Source organism: Eleutherodactylus coqui, chromosome 1, assembly GCF_035609145.1.
Source record: "Eleutherodactylus coqui strain aEleCoq1 chromosome 1, aEleCoq1.hap1, whole genome shotgun sequence".
NCBI classification, from domain to species: Eukaryota; Metazoa; Chordata; class Amphibia; order Anura; family Eleutherodactylidae; genus Eleutherodactylus; species Eleutherodactylus coqui.
In genome coordinates, this window is record NC_089837.1 from 514,156,846 (window position 1) to 514,182,617 (window position 25,772).

The window sequence follows — 25,772 nt, forward strand, 5'->3', positions numbered from 1 at the left end:
TCACCTCCTCGTGTCAATGGCGGAACATCATCTATAATCCTAAACCTAAATTAGCTGATGCTATGCTTCATGTCGTGAAAATGTTTAGGAATAGGAAGATCAAGACACTTAGTATGAATGGTGCTCTTGTGTTTGATCATGGGAGTTCTTGCATCCAGTGTTGTCTTACCTACATAACCTAGACCACAGGGGCAGGTTACCAGGTAGACAATGTACGAAGAGGTACAGGTATATTGTTTGCAAATGCTGTACTTGTTGTCTGTATAAGGATGATGGAAGGTCCATTGTCCTACTACTTGGCATGAAGTAAATACCTCGACACGATACGGGCTTACTTTGGAGTGCTGCGGGCCTTCCTCTTTGAGACATTTTAACTAGAGATAAGCGACCACCAAAATGCTCGGGTGCTCGTTACTCGAGTCGAACTTCCCGCGATGCTCGAGGGTTCGTTTCGAGTAACGTACCCCATTGAAGTCAATGGGCGACTCGAGCATTTTTGTATATCGCCGATGCTCGCTAAGGTTTTCATTTGTGAAAATCTGGGAAATTCAAGAAAGTGATGGGAACGACACAGAAATGGATAGGGCAGGCAAGGGGCTACATGTTGGGCATCATCTCAAGTTCCCAGGTCCCACTATTAAGCCACAATAGCGGCAAGAGTGCCCCTCCCCAATAATTTTTACTTCAGAAAAACCCTCATTAGCAATGCATACCTTAGCTAAGCACCACACTACCTCCAACAAAGCACAATCACTGCCTGCATGACACTGCGCTGCCACTTCTCCTGGGTAACATCCTGCCCAACCGCCCATTTCAGTAATAGTAGCAGTCAAGATAGGCCCCAGTAACAATTCCAGAACAGCAGTATAGGGGGAGCACACTATTAGTTCCATTTCAGTAGTAGTTGCAGTCTAGGCAGGCCCCAGTAACATATCACTAGCAGCAGTATAGGGGGAGCATAGTATTAGTTCCATTTCAGTAGTAGTAGTAGTCTAGACAGGCCCCCGTAACATATCACTAGCAGCAGTATAGGGGGAGCACAGTATTAGTTCATTTCAGTAGTAGTAGCAGTCTAGACAGGCCCCAGTAACATATCACTAGCAGCAGTATAGGGGGAGCACAGTCTTAGTTCCATTTCAGTAGTAGTTGCAGTCTGGACAGGCTCCAGTAACATATCACTAGCAGCAGTATAGGGGGAGCACAGTATTAGTTCCATTTCAGTAGTAGTAGCAGTCTAGACAGACCCCAGTAACATATCATTAGCAGCAGTATAGGGGAGCACAGTATTAGTTCCATTTCAGTAGTAGTAGCAGTCTGGACAGGCCCCAGTAACATAGCACTAGCAGCAGTAAAGGGGGAGCACAGTATTAGTTCCATTTCAGTAGTAGTAGCAGTCTGGACAGGCCCCAGTAACATCACTAGCAGCAGTATAGGGGGAGCACAGTATTAGTTCCATTTCAGTAGTAGTAGCAGTCTAAACAGGCCCCAGTAACATATCACTAGCAGCTGTATAGGGGGAGCACACTATTAGTTCCATTTCAGTAGTAGGAGCTGTCTAGACCGGCCCCAGTAACATATCACTAGCAGCTGTATAGGGGGAGCACACTATTAGTTTCATTTCAGTAGTAGTAGCAGTCTAGACAGACCCCAGTAACAACTTCAAAGCAGCAGTATAGGGGGAGCACAGTATTAGTTCCATTTCAGTATTAGTTGCAGTCTAGCCAGGCCGCAGTAACATATCATTAGCAGCAGTATAGGGGGAGCACAGTATTATTTCCATTTCAGTAGTAATAGCAGTCTGGACAGGCCCCAGTAACATACCACTAGCAGCAGTATAGGGGTAGCACAGTCTTAGTTCCATTTCAGTAGTAGTAGCAGTCTTGACAGGCCCCAGTAACATATCACTAGCAGCTGTATAGGAGGAGCACACTATTAGTTCCATTTCAGTAGTAGTAGCAGTCTAGACAGGCCCCAGTAACAATTCCAAAGCAGCAGTATAGGGGGAGCACAGTATTAGTTCCATTTCAGTAGTAGTTGCAGTCTAGACAGGCCCCAGTAACATATCATTAGCAGCAGTATAGAGGGAGCACAGTATTAGTTCCATTTCAGTAGTAGTAGCACTCTGGACAGGCCCCAGTAACATGCCACTAGCAGCAGTATAGGGGGAGCACAGTATTAGTTCCATTTCAGTAGTAGTTGCAGTCTAGACAGGCTCCAGTAACATATCACTAGCAGCACTCTAGGGGGAGCACAGTATTAGTTCCATTTCAGTAGTAGTAGCAGTATAGACAGGCCCCAGTAACATATCACTAGCTGCAGTATAGGGGGAGCACAGTCTTAGTTCCATTTCAGTAATAGTAGCAGTCAAGACAGGCCCCAGTAAGAATTCCAAAGCAGCAGTATAGGGGGAGCACAGTATTAGTTCCATTTCAGTGGTAGTAGCAGTCAAGACAGGCCACAGTAACATTACCGTTGCAGCAGTTTAGGGAGATAACAGTCTCTTTCACATTTCAGTAGTTGCAGTATAGACAAGGCCCCAGTTGCATTTATGTAGCAAAAGTGTAGGCCAACCCCACAAACCTTGCTGTACCATGAGTGCAGGCGAAGCCCATAAAAATGACTAGGATTACACTGTAGGCGAGGGCCCAAAAAATTGGTGTACCAACAGTACTAATGTACCTCAGAAAAATTGCCCATGCCCAACCAAGAGGGCCGGTGAAACCCATTAATCGCTTTGGTTAATGTGGCTTAATTTGTAACTAGGCCTGGAGGCAGCCCAGTTAAAATAAAAATTGGTTCAGGTGCAAGTTTCAACGCTTTAATGAGAATTGAAACGTATAAACATTGTTTACAAAAGTAATATGACTGAGCCTTGTGGGCCTAAGACAAATTGCCCGTTCGGCGTGATTACGTGAGGTTTCAGGAGGAGGAGCAGGAGGAGGAGGATGAATATAATACTCAGATTGATGAAGCTAAAAGGTCCTCGTTTTGGATGGTGATAGAGAACGATGCTTCCATCCGCGGGTGCAGCCTATGTATTGTTTAGGTACCGCTGCTGTCCGCTGGTGGAGAAGAGAAGTCTGGGGAAATCCAGGCTTTGTTCATCTTTATGAGTGTAAGCCTGTCGGCACTGTCAGTTGACAGGTGGGTACGCTTATCCGTGATGATTCCCCCAGCCGCACTAAACACCCTCTCTGACAAGACGCTAGCCGCAGGGCAAGCAAGCACCTCCAGGGCATACAGCGCGAGTTCAGGCCACGTGTCCAGCTTTGACACCCAGTAGTTGTACGGAGCAGAGGTGTCACGGAGGACGGGCCTGCGATCGGCTACGTACTCCCTCACCATCCTTTTACAGTGCTCCCGCCGACTCAGCCTTGACTGGGGAGCGGTGACACAGTCTTGCTGGGGAGCCAGAAAGCTGTCAAAGGCCTTAGAGAGTGTTCCCCTGCCTGTGCTGTACATGCTGCCTGATCTCTGCGCCTCCCCTGCTACCTGGCCCTTGGACCTGCGCCTTCTGCCACTAGCGCTGTCGGATAGGAATTTTACCATCAGTTTGTCCACCAGGGTCCTGTGGTATAGCATCACCCTCGAACCCCTTTCCTCTTCAGGTATGAGAGTGGAAAGGTTCTCCTTATACCGTGGGTCTAACGCGAGGATCACGAGAAAGGCATCCTAACATGAAGTCAGCCATGTGTGCCAGGGTAGCTGTACGCAACACATTGCTGTCCTCACTAGGAAGATCACTTTCAGAATCCTTCTCCTCCTCCTCCTCAGGCCATACACGCTGAAAGGATGACAGGCAAACAGCATGGGTACCCTCAGCAGTGGGCCAAGCTGTCTCTTCCCCCTTCTCCTCATGCTCCTCCCCCTCCTCCTCCTCCTCCAAAACACGCTGAGATATAGACAGGAGGGTGCTCTGACTATCCAGCGACATACTGTCTTCCCCCGCCTCAGTTTCCGAGCGCAAAGCGTCTGCCTTTATACTTTGCAAGGAACTTCTCAAGAGGCATAGAAGAGGAATGGTGACGCTAATGATTGCAGCATCCCCGCTCACCATCTGGGTAGACTCCTCAAAGTTTCCAAGGACCTGGCAGATGTCTGCCAACCAGGCCCACTCTTCTGTAAAGAATTGAGGAGGCTGACTCCCACTACGCCGCCCATGTTGGAGTTGGTATTCCACTATAGCTCTACGCTGCTCATAGAGCCTGGCCAACATGTGGAGCGTAGAGTTCCACCGTGTGGGCATGTCGCACAGCAGTCGGTGCACTGGCAGATTAAACCGATGTTGCAGGGTCCGCAGAGTGGCAGCGGAAATGTGTTGGACTTGCGGAAATGTGCGCTGACCCTGCGCACCTTTCCGAGCAGGTCTGACAAGTGTGGGTAGCTTTTCAGAAATCGCTCAACCACCAAATTAAAGACGTGGGCCAGGCATGGCAAATGCGTGAGGCTGCCAAGCTGCAGAGCCTCCACCAGGTTACGGCCGTTGTCACACACGACCATGCCCGGTTGGAGGCTCAGCGGCGCAAGCCAGCGGTCGGTCTGCTCTGTCAGACCCTGCAGCAGTTCGTGGGCCATGTGCCTCTTCTCTCCTAAGCTGAGTAGTTTCAGCACGGCCTGCTGACGCTTGTCCACCGCTGTGCTACCACGCCACGCGACACCGACTGCTGGTGACGTGCTGCTGCTGACACATCTTTATTGCGAGACAGAGGTTGCGTAGGAGGAGGAGGGTGGTTTAGTGGAGGAAGCATACACCGCCGCAGATACCACCACCGAGCTGGGGCCCGCAATTCTGGGGGTGGGTAGGACGTGAGTGGTCCCAGGCTCTGACTCGGTCCTAGCCTTCACTAAATTCACCCAATGTGTCGTCAGGGAAACACAAACCTATACGGCAGCATCTCCAGGCTGATCAATTTGACTATGTGCACGTTTAACACTTGAGCGTGCGGGTGCGTGGTGGCGTACTTGCGCTCAAACAGTTGCGCTAGCGACGGCTGGACGCTGCGCTGAGAGACATTGCTGGATGGGGCCGAGGACAGCAGAGGTGAGGGTGTTGGTCCAGGCCGGGAGACGGTCGTGCCTGTGTCCTGAGAGGAGGGTTGGATCTCAGTGTCAGGTTGGGGCACAGGGGGAGAGGCAGTGGTGCAAACCGGAGGCGGTGATCGGCCTTCGTCCCACCTTGTGGGGTGCTTGGCCATCATATACCTGCGCATGCTGGTGGTGGTGAGGCTTGTGGTAATGGCTCCCCAGCTGATCTTGGCGCGACAACCCTTGCACACCACAGCTCGTCGGTCGTCTGGACTTCCAGTGAAAAACTGCCACACCTTTGAGCATCTTGGCCTCTGCACGGTGGCTTGGCGCGAGGGGGTGCTTTGGAAACAGTAGGTGGATTATTCGCTCGTGCCCTGCCTCTACCCCTGGCCACCGCACTGCCTCTTCCAACCTGTCCTGCGGCTGCAATTGCCTCCCCCTCTGAAGACCGGTCCTCAGTTGGCTTATCACACCAGGTGGGGTCAGTCACCTCATCGTCCAGCGGCTCTTCCTCCGAAACCTCTGTGCGCTCCTCCCTCGGACTTACTGCCCTTACTACTACCTCACTGATAGACAACTGTGTCTCATCGTCATCGTCCTCCTCACCCACTGAAAGCTCTTGAGACAGTTGCCGGAAGTCCCCAGCCTCATCCCCCGGACCCCGTGAACTTTCCAAAGGTTGGGCATCGGTCACGACAAACTCCTCCGGTGGGAGAGGAACCATTGCTGCCCAATCTGGGCAGGGGCCTGAGAACAGTTCCTGGGAGTCTGCCTGCTCCTCAGAATGTGTCATTGTAATGGAGTGAGGAGGCTGGGAGGAAGGAGGAGCAGCAGCCAGAGGATTCAGAGTTGCAGCAGTGGACGGCGTAGAAGACTGGGTGGTCGATAGATTGCTGGATGCACTTTCTGCCATTCACGACAGGACCTGCTCAAACTGCTCAGTTTCTAATAAAGGTCTACCGCGTTGACCCATTAATTGTGAGATGAATCTGGGGACACCAGAAACTTGCCTCTCTCCTAATCCCGCAGCAGTCGGCTGCGATACACCTGGACCAGGAGCTCGGCCTGTGCCCACACCCTGACTTGGGCCTCCACGTCCCCGCCAGCGTCCACGTTCTCTAGGCCTACCCCTACCCCTCAGCATGGTGTATTACGAGCAGAGCAGAAACAACGCTGTAATTAAATGTGCCGCTTATTGGCCTATGGTTGGAGGCTGACTTCGCTTACGGAAGGCACAGCAGAGCCAGGAAACAATTATGCGCAAGCCTGTAGTCAGACCTAGGTGCGTATGACTGAGCTGCTGGAATTCACAGGGCAGAACCAGTCAAGTGGCCAAAGGCCAGTGGTAGGCCTTAAGTATTTTGCTTCAATTTTTTAAAATGGTGAGGTGAAAAACCAGACAGACACTGTATGCAGCGTATATATGTATACTCTTTCCCTCTGGCGGGATGACGGTGATCATGTAACAGACACAGCAGAGCCAGGAAACAATTATGCGCAAGGCTGGGTATTAATGAGCGACTAGTACCCCCAGCACACATGCAGTAAACTGAAGACGGTCACAGGCAGGCCAAATATAGTATTTTTTTACAATTTTTGGGAAAAAGCCCACTACCTGTGATATAGCCTGTATATGGATTTCCCTGTTGGAGGATGACTGTGGTTATTGAAAGCACAGTGCAGCCACAAAAAATTATGCGCAAGGCTGGGTATTAATGAGCGACTAGTACCCCCAGCACACACGCAGTAAACAGAAGATGGTCACAGGCAGGCCAAATATAGTATTTTTTTTACAATTTTGGGAAAAAGCCCACTGCCTGTAATATAGCCTGTATATGGATTTCCCTGTTGGAGGATGACTGCGGTTATTGAAAGCACAGTGCAGCCACAAAAAATTATGTGCAAGGCTGCAGTAACACCTAGCTGGGTAATAGTTAGCGACTACTACCCCCAGCAGACACGCAGTAAACTGAACACGGGCAGCCCAAAGATTTTTTTTTACTATTTTTGGGAAAAAGCCCACTGCCTATATAGACAGTATATCTCCTTCCCTGTACCACTGTCCCTGCCTCAGCAGTACTGCCCCTATACTCTGTAAAATGACTGCAGACTGAGGACACTATGGTCTGCACGCCCGATATACAAAAAAAAAAAAATTGTGCAAAACTGCTAAAAGCAGCCTCAACAGTAATGCACATGGTCAGATGTGGCCCTAAGAAGGACCGTTGGGGTTCTTGAAGAAGAAAATAACAGCCTAACACTGTCCCTATAGCAGCTACAGCAGGACGGCACTTTCGGCATCTGTGGCGAGCCGCGGGCGGGGCAGATTTAAATACTCAGGTGTCACCTGATCTCCCCAGCCAGTCACTGCAGGGGGGTGGGATAGTGCTGGAATTTCACAGGAGGAAGTAGTAATGCCTTCCCTGTGTTTCTATTGGCCAGAAAAGCGCGCAAATTTCTCAGGGAAGGAAATGTAATGGAGTTGAGTACCGCGTGATGCTCGTCTCGAGTAACAAGCATCTCGAACACCCTAATACTTGAGCGAGCATCAAGCTCGGATGAGTACGCGCGCTCATTTCTAATTTTACCCCAACACAATGTGTCATTTAGTGTGTGTTCGGTTGTGAGATATATGTGTCTTTAGCACCATTATAGCATTAATCCCTTTAGTTGAAGTTAGTAATGCATCCCCATCCGCACATTTTTTGCCTTTCTTGGCCTCTTTTTTTAATTATTTTTCTTCACAATGCAACATTGGCCATCCTGCTACTTGTGTAAAGCAGATTAGTATGGGACTGTGTCATTCTTTGGCCTTCCATTGTCTGCATTGGAAACCACACAAAACACATTTTTTTCTGGCCAACAACTGTTCTATTTGTACCTTTATACAATAATTTTGTGTGTAACCAAAGGCTTGCCTCAACCAGTTGTTACTGCATCGCTACTACAGCTGTGAGTCTAAACCTGCTTGTAGTGCAGAGCACTAGTTTGCTTGTCAATCGCACACACAGCCATCTTTATGATAAATGATGAGCCTGCACTTGCACAACTAAAAGGCCACCCATTAGACACTCACCTGACAGCTCTGCAGGGTTGCGCTGTCCTTGGTGCTTAACACAGGCTACTCTGGTTGCCGTGTAAGCACTCAACCAGCACCATCGAGCTGCTCAAGGTTGGTCAAAGCAGCTATTTGTTCCGATTTTGCAAGCGTGTCAGTAGTAAGAGTACACACCTTATGTCAAGCCGCCCACTTTTGGAAAGTGACAGGTGCCACGCCCCTTTCCCAGGACCTTTGACCCTCCAGCCCTTCGTCACAGCAGCTGTCCGCCTGTGACGTGTATCAGGGGCCCCCACCCGTATTCTAAGCCTGTGACGCATCACGAGACACACTTTAGAATACAGTGTGTGTCATGATAATCATGGGCTTTTTTATATGTATAGTTTTGTCTTGGTTGTTATTTACCAACCAGCTCGACTTATGAGTATAATGGGTTAATATATAGAATGCATTTCAAGCCGCTAACAGATTTTTTCAGCACCGCAACCCGTCAGCCTAGACATCTGTTATCTACCATGCAAATCATCCCCTATGAATGGGTTATTATATGTACCATTCATGTAATCCGCAACGAATGGGTTATTAAGTTTATAGGATGAGCTAATGTTAAGTGTAGCCTGCTAGGTTAACCTGCTGTTATATATCAATCATGTAAATAAAGAAGTTAATATATTGAAAGAAAAAACAGACTAATGTATAGTTTTATAAAAGCTTTATTGAGAGCGCCGAATATATAAACTTGCGCTGTAAGAAAGAAAAAAAAAATATAGAATATAGTTATTACATAAAGGAATGCATAAGAATGATTACATAGATGTGTATAACACTGTATAATGTTAAAAGAAATATAGTTACATTTTTACAATCTTTTACAAAGGTAGCCACGACATGGGGAGCACTGGTGTCAGTCGCTTTTTTGGCAATAGGCTCCCCTGGGTTATTCCGTGTGGAGATGGGGAGAAAGTCAGGATTTTGTTTTTGGGGGTACCAGTCGCAAAGCCGGGAGCCGAGCCTGTTTTCAAATCCTGGAGAATTTCTCTAGTACTGTGGCTGCCAATGACCGTAGAAGGCATATTAACTTCGGCCAACGCTCGCATAAAAATGTCCCAGCCCAGAGGGTGATTTTTCTTGGTAGCGCTATGGCTCTGCGTAGCATGGCGGATCAAGTCCAAAATGTTTTGTTTGAGGGAAGTAACAGTTCAAAAGTCTCTCCGAGTTAAAGTTTTAGATCCATCATGGACTTTATTAAAAAATCCATCTTCAAAGAATCCACCAACTCGCGAGTACTGGCGTCTCCAGCGACATCGCTAGGTACATTAGCCTCCGCTATTGCATGCATAAAAATGTTCCATCCCAAAGGTATACTTCTTCTCACGAAGGTGTGACTCTGCGTCGTATGTCTGATCAACGCTGGGAAATTAGTTCCGTGAATTACGGTATTTTTATATACCAATTCGTGCTTATCGTTCCATGTGATAATATTCCGGTGATTGAGTAGAGCGGCCAGCAATCGCTCCGTGTTTTTCTTGCACGAGTGCGGAAGGTCCCAACGGCGAATGACATCAGCTATTTCAGCTTCATAACGCGAACGGTCGGCAGCATACACGGATGGAATAGCGTAGTCTGACTCCATATTAAAGTCTTTACCACTTCGGTTTAGCCACGAGCTGAGTCTTGGTATGATTCCTCTCGCTGAGTTCAATAGGTCGCTTTAGTGTAACACGCAACTTTGAACTAGATGGGGCATCCGTCAATGATTTCTGTATGCTGACTTCGAGAAGCTCACATTAGTGTGATCAGCTGACTATCACTTATGTCTAGGCCCACCGGATGTGGGTGTGTGACAATGAATGGGATGTGGCTTGAATTAGTTACGCCTTTTTTACAATCAGTAGCTAATTAGTTCCAACTCGGGAAGTGTGTCAGTATAGTGATGAAAGATGATGTCTATTATTACACACTAAGAATCAAAGATTACGCTGTTAACAGTTAACACAGGTGTCTATCTCTCTATTTTATTATACTCCATGTAATTAACGATTATATAAAGATGCACAGATCATATTGAAAACACACGGTATCCGACATCTGTAATGACGGTCACAAAACTTATCTTTTATAAATTGGTTTACAAAATTATCATTTTTTTTAAAATCTGGCGTAAAGAAACGTAAAACACTCTCATAAGATAACCCACGGGCTATGTAATATAATACAAACACACAGTAATGCCCACAAAATACACTGTCGGTATCCTGAATTTGGTTATCCTGATATATGTACCTAGAGCAGTTTCTTTTTAAAAACTCTATAAAAGCCTCGGGAAAAATGGGACTATCCGGTGCTAGGCCATAACTATCAAAAAAGACCGCTCTCTCCGAGTCATATAGTACAATTAACACCCAGTGTCGTCCTCGCTGAGTTGAATCATCAGTATTAATTATATAAGCCGATGGTCTTTTATCCACAGCGAATTGGGGTAGGAAGTCACTCGGGTATACGCCAGCAAAAATTTGCGAAGTATAACGATCGGATTTAAGGAGATTCGTGAGTTGAAGTGTGTTCATAATTTAATTGTAATCGTACAGAACTTCTCTTCTGTGATTTATTTCCAGAATAGCGGGACTTGACGCGTAGACAAGCATGTTAACCGTGTGAGGGGTAGGGACTGAGAAGCGTACTTCCGCACGCAGGTTCCCGGTTTTAACGAGCGAGAAGTGCGTCCCGGGCTCCATGTCCGGTGACAGATCGAATGCAAAAAATGTGTATCCGCTAACGAACTCATTTCTGTCAATCGAAATCGAGTTGTCTGCTCGCTGCTTTCCAGAGATATGCACGAGAGCCATATATTCCCTAATAGCTAATTCGGCCTCAAAATCAGGCTGAAAAGGCCTGGCCGGAATCTGTTGACCATCCAGATACAAGGCCGCGTGGTTTACGGAATAATGGTGAAAACAGAGAGGATTTTTTTGGAAGCTACCGCTAAAGGCTTCATTGTCCACAAAGGCTAATATCACAGTTTTAGGTATTTGACCCAGGAACAAATTTTCATGGGTTGCTATACGGCTTCCGATTGCTATGCTGAAGACTTTGAGATTCGTCCTATCCAAAGTATATTTAGCGGTGGTTGCTAGTAGCGCCTGGCTGTGGCCTATGCGGACGGCTGGGGATACTTGTACTCTCTTGATGAAAATTGAAGCATGAAGGATTTGAACTTTAAATCCATCAGGGTCTGCTGCCATCAAGCAGAACGAGTCTTTATTCCTTGTCAGTTTTATCTTTAAATCCAGACCGTTCAAGATAAGTTTCGGTTGGTTAAATATATCACCATAAATAGGCCCCAGAAGCTCCACAGTTTTAGAGCGATGTGTTGCTGCAGCTCTTTTAGCGAAGCCTACATTTAGACCGTCGAGTGTCCTTTCATGGTGGTGACCCGCCGAATCCTTGTAAAACAGGCCTGCTGTAAATTGGGATGCGAGCGTTTGACCACTATAATTTAAAATTGTCTCGATGAACGCTCTATAGCTATAAAGATTATCGGATTGTGAGATTAGTCGATCCCCCAATGTGATGTCCACTTGGTTAAAAAGTGTGGCTATTGGGTAATTAATAAAGCCCACACGTGCACCATCGGCGATGGGTGTGTTATCTTGTTTAACTATACGACAGGTTAAGTGCAGGAGGGTGTTATTTAAGTCGTAGTAATATTCGCCGCTACCCGATATGAAGAATTCCAACGGCGTGTTGTCAGTGAGGGCCGCGATAGGCAGGACTTCAACAAATAAAGATTTTTCAATACTTGTCTGCGTTGGCGGTATGGTGAAAATATCCAACTCAGATTTAGTGCACTCTACAGATCCGTCGTGTATGAACGCCATGTTAGAGAATTAAAAGATGTCGTCTGCTGCGCGTCTAGCGGGTTTCTGACGGCGTCGTCTTTTGCGTGAAGGAGTCTTATCCATGAGGAGCGGGTGAAATCGTGCAACGATTCGCCTTTTTCTTTTACGGGGGTTTTTTACAACAGAAACAAGTCCGGAGCCTTGCTGTTCTTGACGCGACTGATTGAGTCTGTCCAAAACAGCCGAGGAAACAGAAGTGACTGCATCTGTAGCGATATTTTTGACAGCCGTCTTTACATGAGGCTTTACTAATTCTAGACCTTTTCTGAAAAGAGGCAAGGCCCTCCGGAAGAGTGACCTGAAGACACCGCCAATTCCAGCGCCATTCATATACTCGTCTCCGTGAAATCCGTCTATTTTTCCATTTCCACTCTGTGCCAAATAATGTTTCACGTAGAGCGTAGGATCACCGTACACCCGCTGAGACAACATGTTTTAATGCTGCGAACCGTTACGCGGTCTAAAGTGTAATCGCACTATACTTTTCCCGTACTTGAATTTAACAGGCGTGTTCTGGTCTGATAAAATCGAGATTGTAATCGTGTCAAAATGTTGTTTACACACCGACACGTAATCAGGGCGATTGTAGTGAATTGTGACAATGTCGCTGTTTTTACCGGTGATTTCGACCGTTCGTAGTAATTGGACGTAATTATTTCCTACAATCTGGTGATCAATTATATCACTATAGATATACAATGTATAAAATCCACCTTTTATGTCCGCAAAATGCCGCTTCTTGTCCGCGATATCCCCAGGTAAAGCAGGGTTATATTCAGGCAGGCCTAGCAGAACGGACAACTTATGACCCGGAGCAAAGTGTAGCGTTGGAGAGTCGGTAACTGTAACAATTCTTTTTACTTCATCATAGCGTAGCTTGAAGAGCTCGTTTGTTAGCCTTAAACCCTCAATTCTGTCATTTATCGTGCGCGTCAAATCTGTTAACGAGGCGTAAAAACCCGATTTGATAAAATACTCATTGTAAGTACTTCCATTTTTAGCCACGAAAAAGTTTCCCTCAGTTGGCGCAATCGTGTCCCATGTGTGCGGGTACTGAATTTCAGTTAGCGCCACATCGTAAGCGCCCGAGAGGTGAATCGGCTTCGCTAGTTTCGTAGTGTAATTAGAAATTGAGTTTTCGGGGTAGATTCTGGACAACGCATTACTAGGAAGAGTTATATAAAAAGAGCCCGACTCCATGCTCTATGCGGGTGACAGTTGATTTTCAGCGACCCAGCTGTTAAATTTTGTAGGGTACCCGAGCCACTTCACAAAATAATGCACCGTTCCGCGGATGCGCCTCTTCTTTAATATTTTCTCGATCCTATAGACACGGTTCTCGTCAGCGGGTACCTGCTGTATTTCCTCTTTATAAAACGACCCCTCTATAGCTTCGCCGTTCAGATCGATTAATTTATATAGCGGTTTTTGAAATTGCGTATTAATAGACTCTATGACGAAAATTTCATCAGTGTAAGTTTGCTCATAGCCTTTCGTAAATGTTCCTTTATGTTGAGAAATCCTCACATGATCGCCTATTTGTAAAGAAGTCTTTTCATGCTTTGAGTTCAGAATATCGCTGTAGATATTTCGCCAAATTGTTAAGGAGTTCTTTTTAGTGACATCCACAGGTCGACATCGGATAATACGGTGGTAAGTTCGGTTATAACTGTATACCAGGGCTGGTAAAATATCGATATAGCGAAATGTGTTATGATGGGTGAGATAACGCCACATTCGTGATTTTAAAGTGCGGTTAAAACGTTCAACCACCGCAGCCTTTACGTTGTTGCTTGTAAAGTAATGGTGTATGTTGTATCTTTTACAAAGGTGCTTCATGTGTTGATTCATGAATTCTTTCCCGCGATCGGTGCGTATTTTTCGAGGTACGCGATCGCTATTCTCAAATATCAGCTCGAAGGCTCTGGCGACGCTTGATCCCGATTTAGATGATAATCCGACGCACCAAGCATATTTTGATAAAACATCTATAACCGTTAAAATGTATTTTATGCCGTAATTTTCTTTAGAGTATTGCATTAAACACACGAGGTCAGATTCCCAGAGCGAATCTATATCAGCAGCGATTATTTTGTTTCTAGCAAATTTCTTTCTGATCGGCTTGTGAAGGGTATAACAATTAATCTTTTGCAGCCATTCTGTAATTTTGCGTTGGTTTATCCCCTTAAGTGCCTTATGCAATTTTTGAATTCCGGCATAAGAACCGGCGCTGGATGGTGTAAAATATTGGCGCTGTAACCGACGTGCATCCCCTGAAGCGACCATAGTGGTAATTATGCATCAAGAGTGGGGATGCAGCGGTTTAATTAGCTCCTAACTTTTTATAAATCTAGTCCGCTTTGATTCTACCATTCGTAGATTTTAAATCAACTGATTACAGCACGTAGAAACCTGGACACTTTAATCACTTTCTGCTTTTTTTATTTTTAAATAAAGTATCTCGTATATTTAACTTAGCATAGCATTTACAAAGTTTCATTGTGTTGACGAATGAAGGATTTAGGATATTAGATATATGGCTAATTTACCGTGACACCAGCTGAAGTATGACACATTATGACCGGCTGTCTCATACATCCTGATACTTATAGGATCAATAAAATCAAGAGGCTATGTCACAGAACTAATTATTTACCCTGTGAAAAAAGAGGCTATTGAGAGATTAAATCCGTTAGACATATGGCTAATTTACCGTGACACTAGCTAAGTAAGTTTAAGCCTTCTGCCAGCTGAATGGTCTAACGTAACACTAACTGAAGTTTGACACATTATGACCGATTGTCTCATACATCCTGATACTTATAGGATCAATAAAACCAAGAGGCTGTGTCTCAGAAGTGATTATTTACCCTGTGAAAAAAAAAAAAAAGAAAAGTGCCTATTGAGACGTGTGGGACAAGGGGGGTATTTGTAAACAACTAGAAACACCTGTTGAGGAATTTGTCTGGACTTGCCCGCCGGGCTGCTGAGAGCCGCGCATATAACTGTCCTTAACTCAGTTAAGGCAGCTCACGAGCCAGTCAGCCCCGTCTTCTTTACAGAGCCAGAAAACATCTGTGTCCATCTACTGAACTCGGGTTCATCGCCTCCAGCCCTTCACAAAGCATTGCAATAAAGGTAATACATTGTTTTTATCTTTTTATTTTGCATTAGTGTATAAGGATAAACATTGTTTTTATTACCGTATTATATTAACGTATTAGCATAATTATTAATATTCACGTATTTGATATACGTACGGTTAATAAAATGCATGCATAAATTAGTGCATTACAATAGATCTATGTTTAATTAGTATAGGTGATTATATATATATTTTTTAATACAGCCTGACTTTAATTATGCATATAGCGTAATATTGAAAACATTGTTTTATTATCGTATTATATTGACGTATTAACGTAATTATTAATATTCATGTATTTGATATACGTACGTTTAATAACTGCATACATAAATTAGTGCATTACAATAGATCTATGTTTAATTAGTATAGTTGATTACATATATTTTGAATACATACTGTCTTTAATTATGTATATAGCGTAATATTAGTCTTACTGTGTGCGCATTTTACTAATATGTCACTTTGTTTTTAACTATTAGAATGCTTATTAATACCGTATATTTTTAATGTCCGTACCCATTAATTGTTTTATGATGTACTATCGCGTTACATTAGATGTGTTTTATTTTTAATTATAGCAGATTATTAATATTGTTGTATTAAACATTATATATATATATATATATATATATATATATATATGTTTATAATTTTGCTAACCTTACTATGTGTGCAATATACTAGTCTTTTGCTATAGTTTTAATCATTATAATGCTTATTAATAACGTAATAATATTACTGTATCAAATTAATATATTATATGTGTGTATTTAATATACGGATCAGTAATATTTCTACGACACCTTAGTCTATCAGTAAAGATGCATGACCAATATTTTTAAATGACGAACCTTCTAACGAACAGCAGCGGTGCTAGAAATCAGTTTTTATTTTTTATTTATTTTTTTATTTTTTTTATTTTTTATTTTTTTTATTTATTTATTTATTTATTTATTTTTTTGCTGTAGTAATTCTCTATGCATTTTCAGATGGAAAGTCAGGGTGTCGATCATTCCCCCCTTGGATTTACTACCACCCAAATCGGTAGGTATGCGGCGTTTACGCACTTGATTTCGTATAGCTATCCGTTAAGGTTACATTTTTTAAAAATACGTTAATTTTACCCTTTTTTTTTTTTGTTTTTTTTTTTATCATTTGCTGTATAAAGTAGAGAACTGGGATGACATCAGCGAAACTTTTGACCCAGCGCTATTCGATTGTTTCTCACAGTCTGCCAACGGTAGGATTTATCACACCGTATGCGTTGTTTTGTTTACGCAATTGTTGTTATGTGTTATGCTAAATAAACGTTGTCTCAATACAGATGCTACAGATGTAAATGAATCCGTAAATCACGAAAGACCAGCGCAGTCGCTGGGACACGCCAATCACCCATGGAGTCCACTAAGACAGCAAAACGGATGCGTGAGAATGGTGGTGCTATCACCTATATCGGTTGCGCATGGGAGCCAGTCGGGGGACTCCGGTCAAAGCGTCATCGGTAAGATGCTTGCAACAATTTGAGCGAATGTTCAATTATAGTACGGATGTTACATGCGTAAATCCCGCGTAATTCATCAACAGCGTTACACATTTTTTTATTGTGTTTTTTCTTTTCTTCCTTCCAGTGAATACTTGTGTCATCGCTGGGGAAAACACAACATTAGAGATGGCAAACCTGACGCTAAACCCTGTGGAAAATGCGAGTGTATCAGCGGATGCATCTAGCCCTGTGTTACAGACACACAGCGAATCCGTGAGATACCCGATGCCGCTAGAACCACACATAACCATCAACCGCGTCGCCACACCAACTGCTGTCAAACATCGCCGCAACTTATTGAAGCGTGAGAGATACTGTGTGAGAAAAACACCGCTATCCCCTGTTTTGGAAGAGTCCGAAAAGCCTGGGGACAGCAACACTGGTTCCGCTAATGGTAAGCCGCATGCCGTAATGTCAAATGATATTCGGGTTTGTCATAATGCAACACAAACTGATACACAACACCAACTAGACAGTGCTAGTATTAGCGCAGTAACATGTGTTGATACTCAGCAGTCGCTAGTTACCTCACCACACAACACTTCATCTCACAGAAAGAGAAAATCATCTGATGAGTATCAAGTTTCAAAAAGATCGCCAACACTGAGAAACCTTAACGATCCTGTTTACCGTCACTTTGTGACGCGACAGATACAGATGAAAAATACGATACAGATTCTATGTGACGGCGTTATCGCTAAGGCATCAGAATGTAGCGCTAAGGCATCAGAATGGGCCGCTAAGGCATCAGAATGTCTCACTATAGTTTCCCAAGTGAGGACGAGGCAATCAGAGCTAGAGCACGCACCTGTAGAGCCCCTTAGTAACGTTGAACTTTTAAAACTAGTTGTAAAGTTGCGAAAGATTTCCAACGCGCTCGCTATTACGGAGCCCCATCAGCCCCCCACCTTATGACTATCTATGGTCGGAGGAGGTCTGAAGAAACAGTGTTCTAACAGAGGTTGTGTTTGGCGTAGAGCAAAGTCTGTTAAAAAAGCCATAAAAATGTTGTGTATGGCCGCAAGAAGGGAATCCGTCAGAAGACGCAGAAAGAGACAAACCAGAGTTTCCCCACAAAACCCTGACGCACCCCCAGATAGATCTGATTCAGCTCCACATACCGCACAGATTCCAGACATGCCCAATCCAACTGTAAATAATGAACCCTCATCGCGGATCCCCCCGCAGGAACAAGAGCGTATACCGTTTGATCGTGTTGAGCAACCTGCTGACGCTTCTGTGTTTTTACAGCATTTATTCCATATACGGCGTGAAGTTGGTCACTTCAATGCCGTGGAGCACATTGATCATTTCAGCTTTGCAAATCTGCATAGGATACAATCTTTTATTGGTGCGATTAATGCTGTTCACGGTGTCGTTCAGTCTTTGCTCGACAGAATCAGACGAGATATACAACCCGGTGATTTTATACAGCTGAGGATCGATGGCGGTCGATGGTTGGATCCTATTTATTCCCTAAAACAGGCTCGGGATGATTTTAACGCTGAGAGTTTCTTAAATGCTGTGGCCAATGCATTACAGAGTAATGCGGAGTGTTTAGCTGGTGAATTTCTGACTCTCAGAGTGCTAATAGTGCGGAATAGGCGCGGCGGTGGAAGACATCGCAGACGGTTAAAATCAATACTTTACACACAGATCATCAAGCAGAAAAAACGCTGGCTGTTTGATTTTAACAATTACGACTCTAACCTCTGCTTAGCCGCCAGCCTATTCGCACTGTTAGAGAAGGGGTCTCCCGATGATAGTGTTTTATTGGCGCGTGCTAGAGAATTACATCGCGAATTGGACATTCCCGACAATCAGTTAGTGAGTTTTAGCGATATCGAGGCATTCGAGAAACACCTGGGGATAACCATAAGGGTTTTATACCACAATCGCGGTGATTGGCGTTATTTTCACACCGGCAAAACATCTGGTGGGAATGTTGTATACATTCTTCACCATGATGATCATTATTACGGGATTACGAATATAAAAGCCTTTATCGGGGCAAATTACTTTTGTGATCATTGTAGTTCTGTTTTCCACCACAAAAATAATCACTCGTGTCAGTATTTTTGCAAGGCTTGTCAATCAGAATCGTGTGTCGAGACCGCAGAATCGATATACCGTTGTTCCAGTTGTCGCGTGTTTTGTCGCTCATCCGATTGTTTAGACCGACACAGGGTCCTTGCTGCGGCGAATAAAGCGTTTTGCAAGACTAAAATCTTTTGTGATAGTTGTTACCGCTATGTGGTTAAAGGCTCTGAGCCTCACGAATGCAAGGGACTCCGCTGTAACATCTGTAAAGCCAACGTGGTGAAATTTGACAAACATGAGTGTTACATGCAGCCTTACCAAGGGGGACCAGATGAAGATGCGTCGACGTATATTATCTACGACTTTGAGTGCCAACAGGATACAGGTAAACACATTCCAAATTTTATTTTTGCCACCCCGCTGCACGGGTCAGTGTCTTGGGAGTTTAAGGGCGATTTTTGTACTCGCGATTTTGTTAATTTTTTTCTCAGCGGCGCTTTTGAAGATTGCACATTTATTGCCCACAATGCCGGGCGATATGATTCGTATTTCATAGTCAAACAATTGATAATTGAGAAGATTCAAATAGATATGATCACTCAAGGCGGCCGCCTTCTGTGTGTGACGGTACCGTCGATGAACTTGCGGTTCATAGACTCGCTTAACTTCATTCCCATGAAGCTTAGCAAGCTGCCTCAGGCTATGGGTTTTTCAGGGGGCAAGGGACATTTCCCTCACTTTTTCAATACTAAAGAAAACCAGAATTATGTCGGCCCCATACCTGATGCTAAATATTACGGCCCAGAGTATATGATGCCTGATGACCGAAAAGAGTTCATGGAGTGGTATGAATCGCAAAAGGATTGTACTTTTGATTTTAATGCAGAGTTGAAGGCCTATTGTAAGCAGGATGTTGAAGTATTGCGGAAATCCTGTGAGCGTTATAGAGACCGGATAATGGACATGGCCAAGAAAAAGGTTAGAAGGTATTGTACAGAAAAAAGGAAAAACGTTACTGTGACTTATTGCGTTGACCCGTTCCAACACATCACTCTCGCGTCTGTCTGTATGGCTATATACAGGTTTAAGTTCTTACCTAAAGACACTATAGCTGTTGTGCCCTCTGATAATTATCATAAGGCCAAAAAAAGGTACTCAACGCCAGCTATTCAGTGGTTGATGTACGTGTCTCACAGTGAAAACATAGTCATACAGCACGCGCTGAGAGGCGGCGAAAAAAAGGTCGGCAACTATTATTTAGACGGTTACGCGTATGTTGACGGGCGCCATATCGCTTTCGAGTTTAATGGCTGTTTTTTTCACGGCTGTGGCGTCTGTTTTAGCGCAAACGCGCAAAATAACGTCACAAAAACGACATACAGCCAACTATACCAGGCATCTTTAGCTAAAATGCGCTATTTACAACAGCAGGGGTACACTTTACGCGTCTTATGGGAGCATGAATGGCGTGAAATGATTGAGACCAATTCAGACCTTCAGGCTTTTCTTCTTAAAATGCAGTTCCCAGTACCGCTAGAGCCGCGTGACGCTCTTTACGGCGGTCGAACTAACGCGATAAAGCTATGTCACAGGCTGGCCGATGGCGAGACGATAAATTATTATGATTTCACTAGTCTATATCCTTTCATCAACAAAACAAAGACGTACCCTATAGGTCACCCGACGATTATTTATGAAGATTTTACTTACATCAAAAATTACTTTGGTATCGCAAAAGTTAAAGTGTACCCGCCTCGCGATTTATTTTTCCCGGTGCTACCGGTGAAAATGAATCATAAGTTGATGTTTCCGCTGTGTTACACTTGCGCTTTAAATTCACTGAGCGATCCCTGTAGTCATACTGATGAAGAGAGGTCTATCGTTGGCACTTGGTGTACCATAGAACTCGAGATGGCTGTAGAGAAAGGTTACAGGATAGCACACACCTACGAAATCTGGCACTTTCCAGAAACATCGGATAATCTATTCGCGTCTTACATCGAGTTGCATCTTAGGGATAAGCAGGAGGCTTCAGGCTTCCCGAGTTGGTGCACGGACGATGATAAGAAAAATGCGTATATTGACTCCTTTCTTCAAAAAGAAGGTGTTCAATTGCGTAAGGAGGAAATAGGCGTAAATCCTGCTAAACGCCAAATCTCCAAGCTTTTCTTAAACTCCTTGTGGGGAAAGTTTGCGCAGAAATCAAACCTTCCGTGTACCAACATCGTGACTGACCCTGATAAACTCTTTGAGTATGTGTTTCTACCACAGTACGAAATTTCAGGTCTAAATTTCATTGATGACGAAACAGCCAATGTCACGTGGAAATACGCCAAAGAGCATCACACGGTCAACAAAAACACAAACATCTTTATAGCTTGTTTTACAACAGCCTACGCACGCCTAGAGCTCTACTCTCTTCTGGATAGACTGCAGGAACGATGCCTTTATCATGACACAGACTCTGTCATGTTTGTACACCGTGAAGGCGATTGGAACCCGCCGTTAGGCGACTATCTGGGGGAATTGACCAGCGAGATCCCCGATGATACACACATAACAGAGTTTGTATCTGCTGGTCCCAAAACCTACGGGTACAAGTTGAACACTGGTAAAACAGTGTTAAAAGTTAAAGGTATAACTTTAAATACGTCAGCCACTCAGGTCGTAAATTTTGACAGTCTGAAAGATCTGGTTCTGGATTATCAACGTAACAGCGACCCTGAAACACAAAAGACCATCACCGTAGAGCAGCCAGGCTTTGTGAGAGATAAAAAGTATTGGGATATCGAAACAAGGCCGCTACAAAAAACACAGAGGTGTGTTTATACAAAGAGGTATCTACTAGATGATTTTACCACTCTCCCTTACGGTTATTAGATCATAAAGTAAGCAAATACACCCAGACATGCAAACCCGTAATATTGTTTGATTTTGTGGCGTGTTGGCGTAACTATATGTCGGAGATAACTGCTTCTTCTCCTAACTAGGATCTGTAAGGAATACGTACTACCGGATCAGCTCAGCATTAACGCCACGCAATCCGCAAGATCGTGTGAGGAGACGACTATTAGACGAATTCACACTATAACATCACAGTGTTAACGGTTGTATGATGGACACACGATTGCAACACCCCTTCTCTTGTATTTTAGCCGGTCCGTCTAACTCTGGGAAAAGTTACTTTGTTAAGCAATTGTTACTTAACTCTGCAACGCATATATCTCATATCCCCACTAACATTGTGTTTTTTCATTCGTGTTGGCAACCGCTTTATGATGAACTTTCCGCCTCTTTTTCCAACATTAGATTTATAGAAGGACTACCTCAGACTTTTATAGATGATGACTTATTCCCGCCTGATAAGGTAAATTTGACCGTTGTTGATGATCTCATGGAGAGTGCCAACGAGAACAATGAAATAGAGAAAGCGTTTACCAAGTATGTACACCACAGAAATCTGAGCATTTTGTACCTTGTACAGAACATATTTTGTCAAGGTAAAAAGAGCCGCACTATCAGCCTTAACAGTAATTATATTGTACTGTTTAAAAATCGGCGTGACCGGCTTCAAATTGTCACGCTGGCTAGACAGATGTATCCGGGTCAGACGCGCTTCTTCTTAGAAGCTTTTGAGGATGCCACGAGTGCTCCTTACGGATATCTGCTAGTTGACTTAAGAGCCAACACACCCGAGGAGCACCGTTTGAGAACGGGTTTGTTTCCTCCTGCTTTACCAGCTGTGTACATCCCCAAGAAAAATGCTTCTAAAAAGTGAGTTTGTCTTTTTCGCGACTTATTTTATTCTGAGCGCATTGGTCCGACAGGATGTCTGAGAGAATTCGTCGTAATTGGGCTCTCTTAAAAAGCCTAGTGAAAGCGAAACCGGCCGTAAGAAAATCTATTTTACGCGACGCGAGCAGCGATCTGATTACAGCCATAGCTGAGATCGCATTAAATATTTTAAAAGGTCGGATACCTCTGAAACCGCGTCAGAAAAAGATACTAAAAAAATGGCGAAGTGCTATAAGGCGCCTGGGTGATAAAACACTGGCCATTAAGAAAAAGAAGCGTATAGTGAATCAGGCCGGCGGTTTTATAGGATCGCTCTTGGGTTTTGCAATCCCAATAATTACGAGTCTGCTTGCCAATCGATAATGGACCATGCAGAGAAAATGTACTTGGTCCCTAAACACGAACTTAACAAGATAAGACAATCCGCTACAACGACTCCGAGCATACGACAGACGACTATACATCGCCTTGATGATGAAATTAGCTCGATTTTACAACGTAGTGACATTCCTGATGATGTGAAAATTAAAAAATACACAGATGTTTTACAAAGATACTTGGTACACGCTAAACAGGACTCAAAAGAGCTAACAACTTTAAACCTCGTAACCTCGGGTGGCGCTGATCATCAGCAAGTGTCAAATACATCTCCTGATAATAGAAATACTATTCATGAAATTGTGAGCCATGTCAATCCACGGTTCAAAAAAAATGCTGAGCTTTTGCTAAACAGACTGTCGCAGAATGCTGATATTACATCGTGGAATTTGCGCGACGAGTTTGTTTATAAAGGTGATCCAGTTACTGGGTCAAACATTTTGGACTTGATCCGCCATGCTACGCAGAGCCGTAGCGCTACCAAGAAAAATCACCCTCTGGGCTGGGACATTTTTATGCGAGCGTTGGCCGAAGTTAATATGCCTTCTACGGTCATTGGCAGCCACAGTACTAGAGAAATTCTCCAGGATTTGAAAACAGGCTCGGCTCCCGGCTTTGCGACTGGTACCCCCAAAAACAAAATCCTGACTTTCTCCCCATCTCCACACGGAATAACCCAGGGGAGCCTATTGCCAAAAAAGCGACTGACACCAGTGCTCCCCATGTCGTGGCTACCTTTGTAAAAGATTGTAAAAATGTAACTATATTTCTTTTAACATTATACAGTGTTATACACATCTATGTAATCATTCTTATGCATTCCTTTATGTAATAACTATATTCTATATTTTTTTTTCTTTCTTACAGCGCAAGTTTATATATTCGGCGCTCTCAATAAAGCTTTTATAAAACTATACATTAGTCTGTTTTTTCTTTCAATATATTAACTTCTTTATTTACATGATTGATATATAACAGCAGGTTAACCTAGCAGGCTACACTTAACATTAGCTCATCCTATAAACTTAATAACCCATTCGTTGCGGATTACATGAATGGTACATATAATAACCCATTCATAGGGGATGATTTGCATGGTAGATAACAGATGTCTAGGCTGACGGGTTGCGGTGCTGAAAAAATCTGTTAGCGGCTTGAAATGCATTCTATATATTAACCCATTATACTCATAAGTCGAGCTGGTTGGTAAATAACAACCAAGACAAAACTATACATATAAAAAAGCCCATGATTATCATGACACACACTGTATTCTAAAGTGTGTCTCGTGATGCGTCACAGGCTTAGAATACGGGTGGGGGCCCCTGATACACGTCACAGGCGGACAGCTGCTGTGACGAAGGGCTGGAGGGTCAAAGGTCCTGGGAAAGGGGCGTGGCACCTGTCACTTTCCAAAAGTGGGCGGCTTGACATAAGGTGTGTACTCTTACTACTCGTGTCCCAAGCATGTTTTAACACGTTGAGTAGCAATGTGTCAAAACACACTTTTTAAAAAAAAGACTCATGATTTCAAACATGCCCTTCCTTTATACCATTACATGGCAAATTGAAATAGGATCATGGCACAATATAATTTTTTTAAAGGGAATTGTATTTGTACCCAAAAATAAGTCTTCCACAATGTTTTGTGTTAACAATTCTTTTTATAATCAAACATAAAATGTAGTCAACACAAAAAGCCTTCATTGGCCATATATTTAATAAGGAAAATAAATGTTTATGTTTCTTGTGCAAACTAGAAGGGAAAACACAAAGTTAAAAAAAAAAATGTTCCTAATTTTCCCTGGCAGCCCCGGGTTGTTGAAGGCTTGGATGCGCCTCGGGAATGACCCCTTTTTCGTGGGCGACCCCGTAGCCTTCGAGTAGGAGGGCTGCCCTGCCCCAACGCCTCCTGGGACTAGCCTTCCCCAGGATCATTTTCTTCTGCCTCAACCACACATTCCTGGAGTGGTACTGGGGGTGGTAGAGGCTGCAGAGATGCCTCATCAGCCTCTCTTGCTTCTGGGGCGCCTTCTACATCATCCACAATGTTGGGTCCAACAAAAGCAAGTTCTACCTCAGAGTCCCTGCTTGGCCCTGGCTGCCTGCTTACACTGGGCTCTTTGGGGGGGGGGGTGTAGGGAGGGGCTGGCAATGGCACAACCCCTGAAGGGCCAGTATCCGGGGAGGGCCAGGGGTTTGGCACAGGAGGCGCAGGGAGAGCAGAGTCCCCTGTTGGAGGTTCTGCCCTAGCAGGTGGCTCTTGAGAGGGCAGTGTGTGCATATCTCTTTCCTCACTCAGAGAGCTAGGACCCTGACCTACAGGCCTTGGGGAGGCATATTCGGAGGGACTGCTACCAAAGGGTTGTGGTGTATACGTATCCTCCTCCGAATCCTCACCATATAGGTCAGGAGAAAAATCAGCCCTTCAATCCATTGCATCGTTGAGCCAGCGTCCATAGGCCTGCCTCTGGTGGTGCCTTCCCCTGCCATTGAGGCACCACAGGTCCAGCATCCAGAACACTTCATGTGCTGGTTCTGGCTGCAGGGCTGCATCAAGGACGGCCTCAAGAGCCCTTCTCACTGTCCCCTGCAGCATTGGGGGGACCTGTCAGCAACGAAGGGCTAGCCCCCAGCAGAACTTGTCCGCCCAATCCTCATCCACCTGAAGTCTCAGGTACTGCAACACTCCCATCTCTACCTGAACCCTGGATGAAAACTTCAGAGCAAAAATATCCAGTCTAGCGCTTCGTGGGATGAAGGAGTAGAATCGGGGTGAATAAAGTTACACCAATACGTGGATTTTTATTGCAACAAAGTTGCAATAAAACTCCACGTATTGGTGTAACTTTATACACCCCGATTCTACTCCTTCATCCCGTG

The 25,772-nt window shown here is 44.4% G+C and overlaps 2 protein-coding genes and 1 long non-coding RNA gene across 8 annotated transcripts; 2 read left to right on the forward strand and 1 right to left on the reverse strand.

Annotated features, from left to right (window-relative positions):
• Window positions 1-8,783: 8,783 nt before the first annotated feature.
• Window positions 8,784-13,133, reverse strand: LOC136588466 (uncharacterized protein F54H12.2-like). The gene is made up of 2 exons (XM_066587692.1): window positions 8,942-13,133; window positions 8,784-8,830 (listed from the first exon to the last, which is right to left on the reverse strand). Exon 1 carries the CDS (start codon window positions 11,962-11,964, stop codon window positions 10,657-10,659), a length of 1,308 nt encoding a protein of 435 aa, XP_066443789.1. The 5' UTR covers window positions 11,965-13,133; the 3' UTR covers window positions 8,784-8,830; window positions 8,942-10,656.
• A 1,689-nt stretch (window positions 13,134-14,822) lies between these two features.
• LOC136588495 (uncharacterized) lies at window positions 14,823-16,658 on the forward strand. Its single transcript, XR_010787583.1, has 4 exons — window positions 14,823-15,123; window positions 16,123-16,177; window positions 16,302-16,373; window positions 16,458-16,658. It is a non-coding gene; the product is annotated as an uncharacterized lncRNA (long non-coding RNA).
• Window positions 16,659-17,076: 418 nt separating this feature from the next.
• Window positions 17,077-23,803, forward strand: LOC136588473 (uncharacterized). Of its 6 annotated transcripts, XR_010787582.1 has the most exons (3): window positions 17,077-19,702; window positions 21,707-23,646; window positions 23,757-23,803. XR_010787582.1 is itself a non-coding variant. In XM_066587706.1 (2 exons), the coding sequence occupies exons 1-2, from the start codon at window positions 17,598-17,600 to the stop codon at window positions 21,819-21,821; spliced, it is 2,220 nt and encodes a 739-aa protein (XP_066443803.1). In that variant the 5' UTR covers window positions 17,077-17,597; the 3' UTR covers window positions 21,822-23,803. The 6 variants fall into 6 exon arrangements, 5 of the variants coding, with proteins under 5 accessions (XP_066443803.1, XP_066443814.1, XP_066443824.1 ...); XM_066587706.1 differs by having other exon boundaries at window positions 21,707-23,803; XM_066587717.1 differs by lacking the exon at window positions 23,757-23,803 and having other exon boundaries at window positions 17,077-19,694; window positions 21,707-21,800.
• Window positions 23,804-25,772: the final 1,969 nt, after the last annotated feature.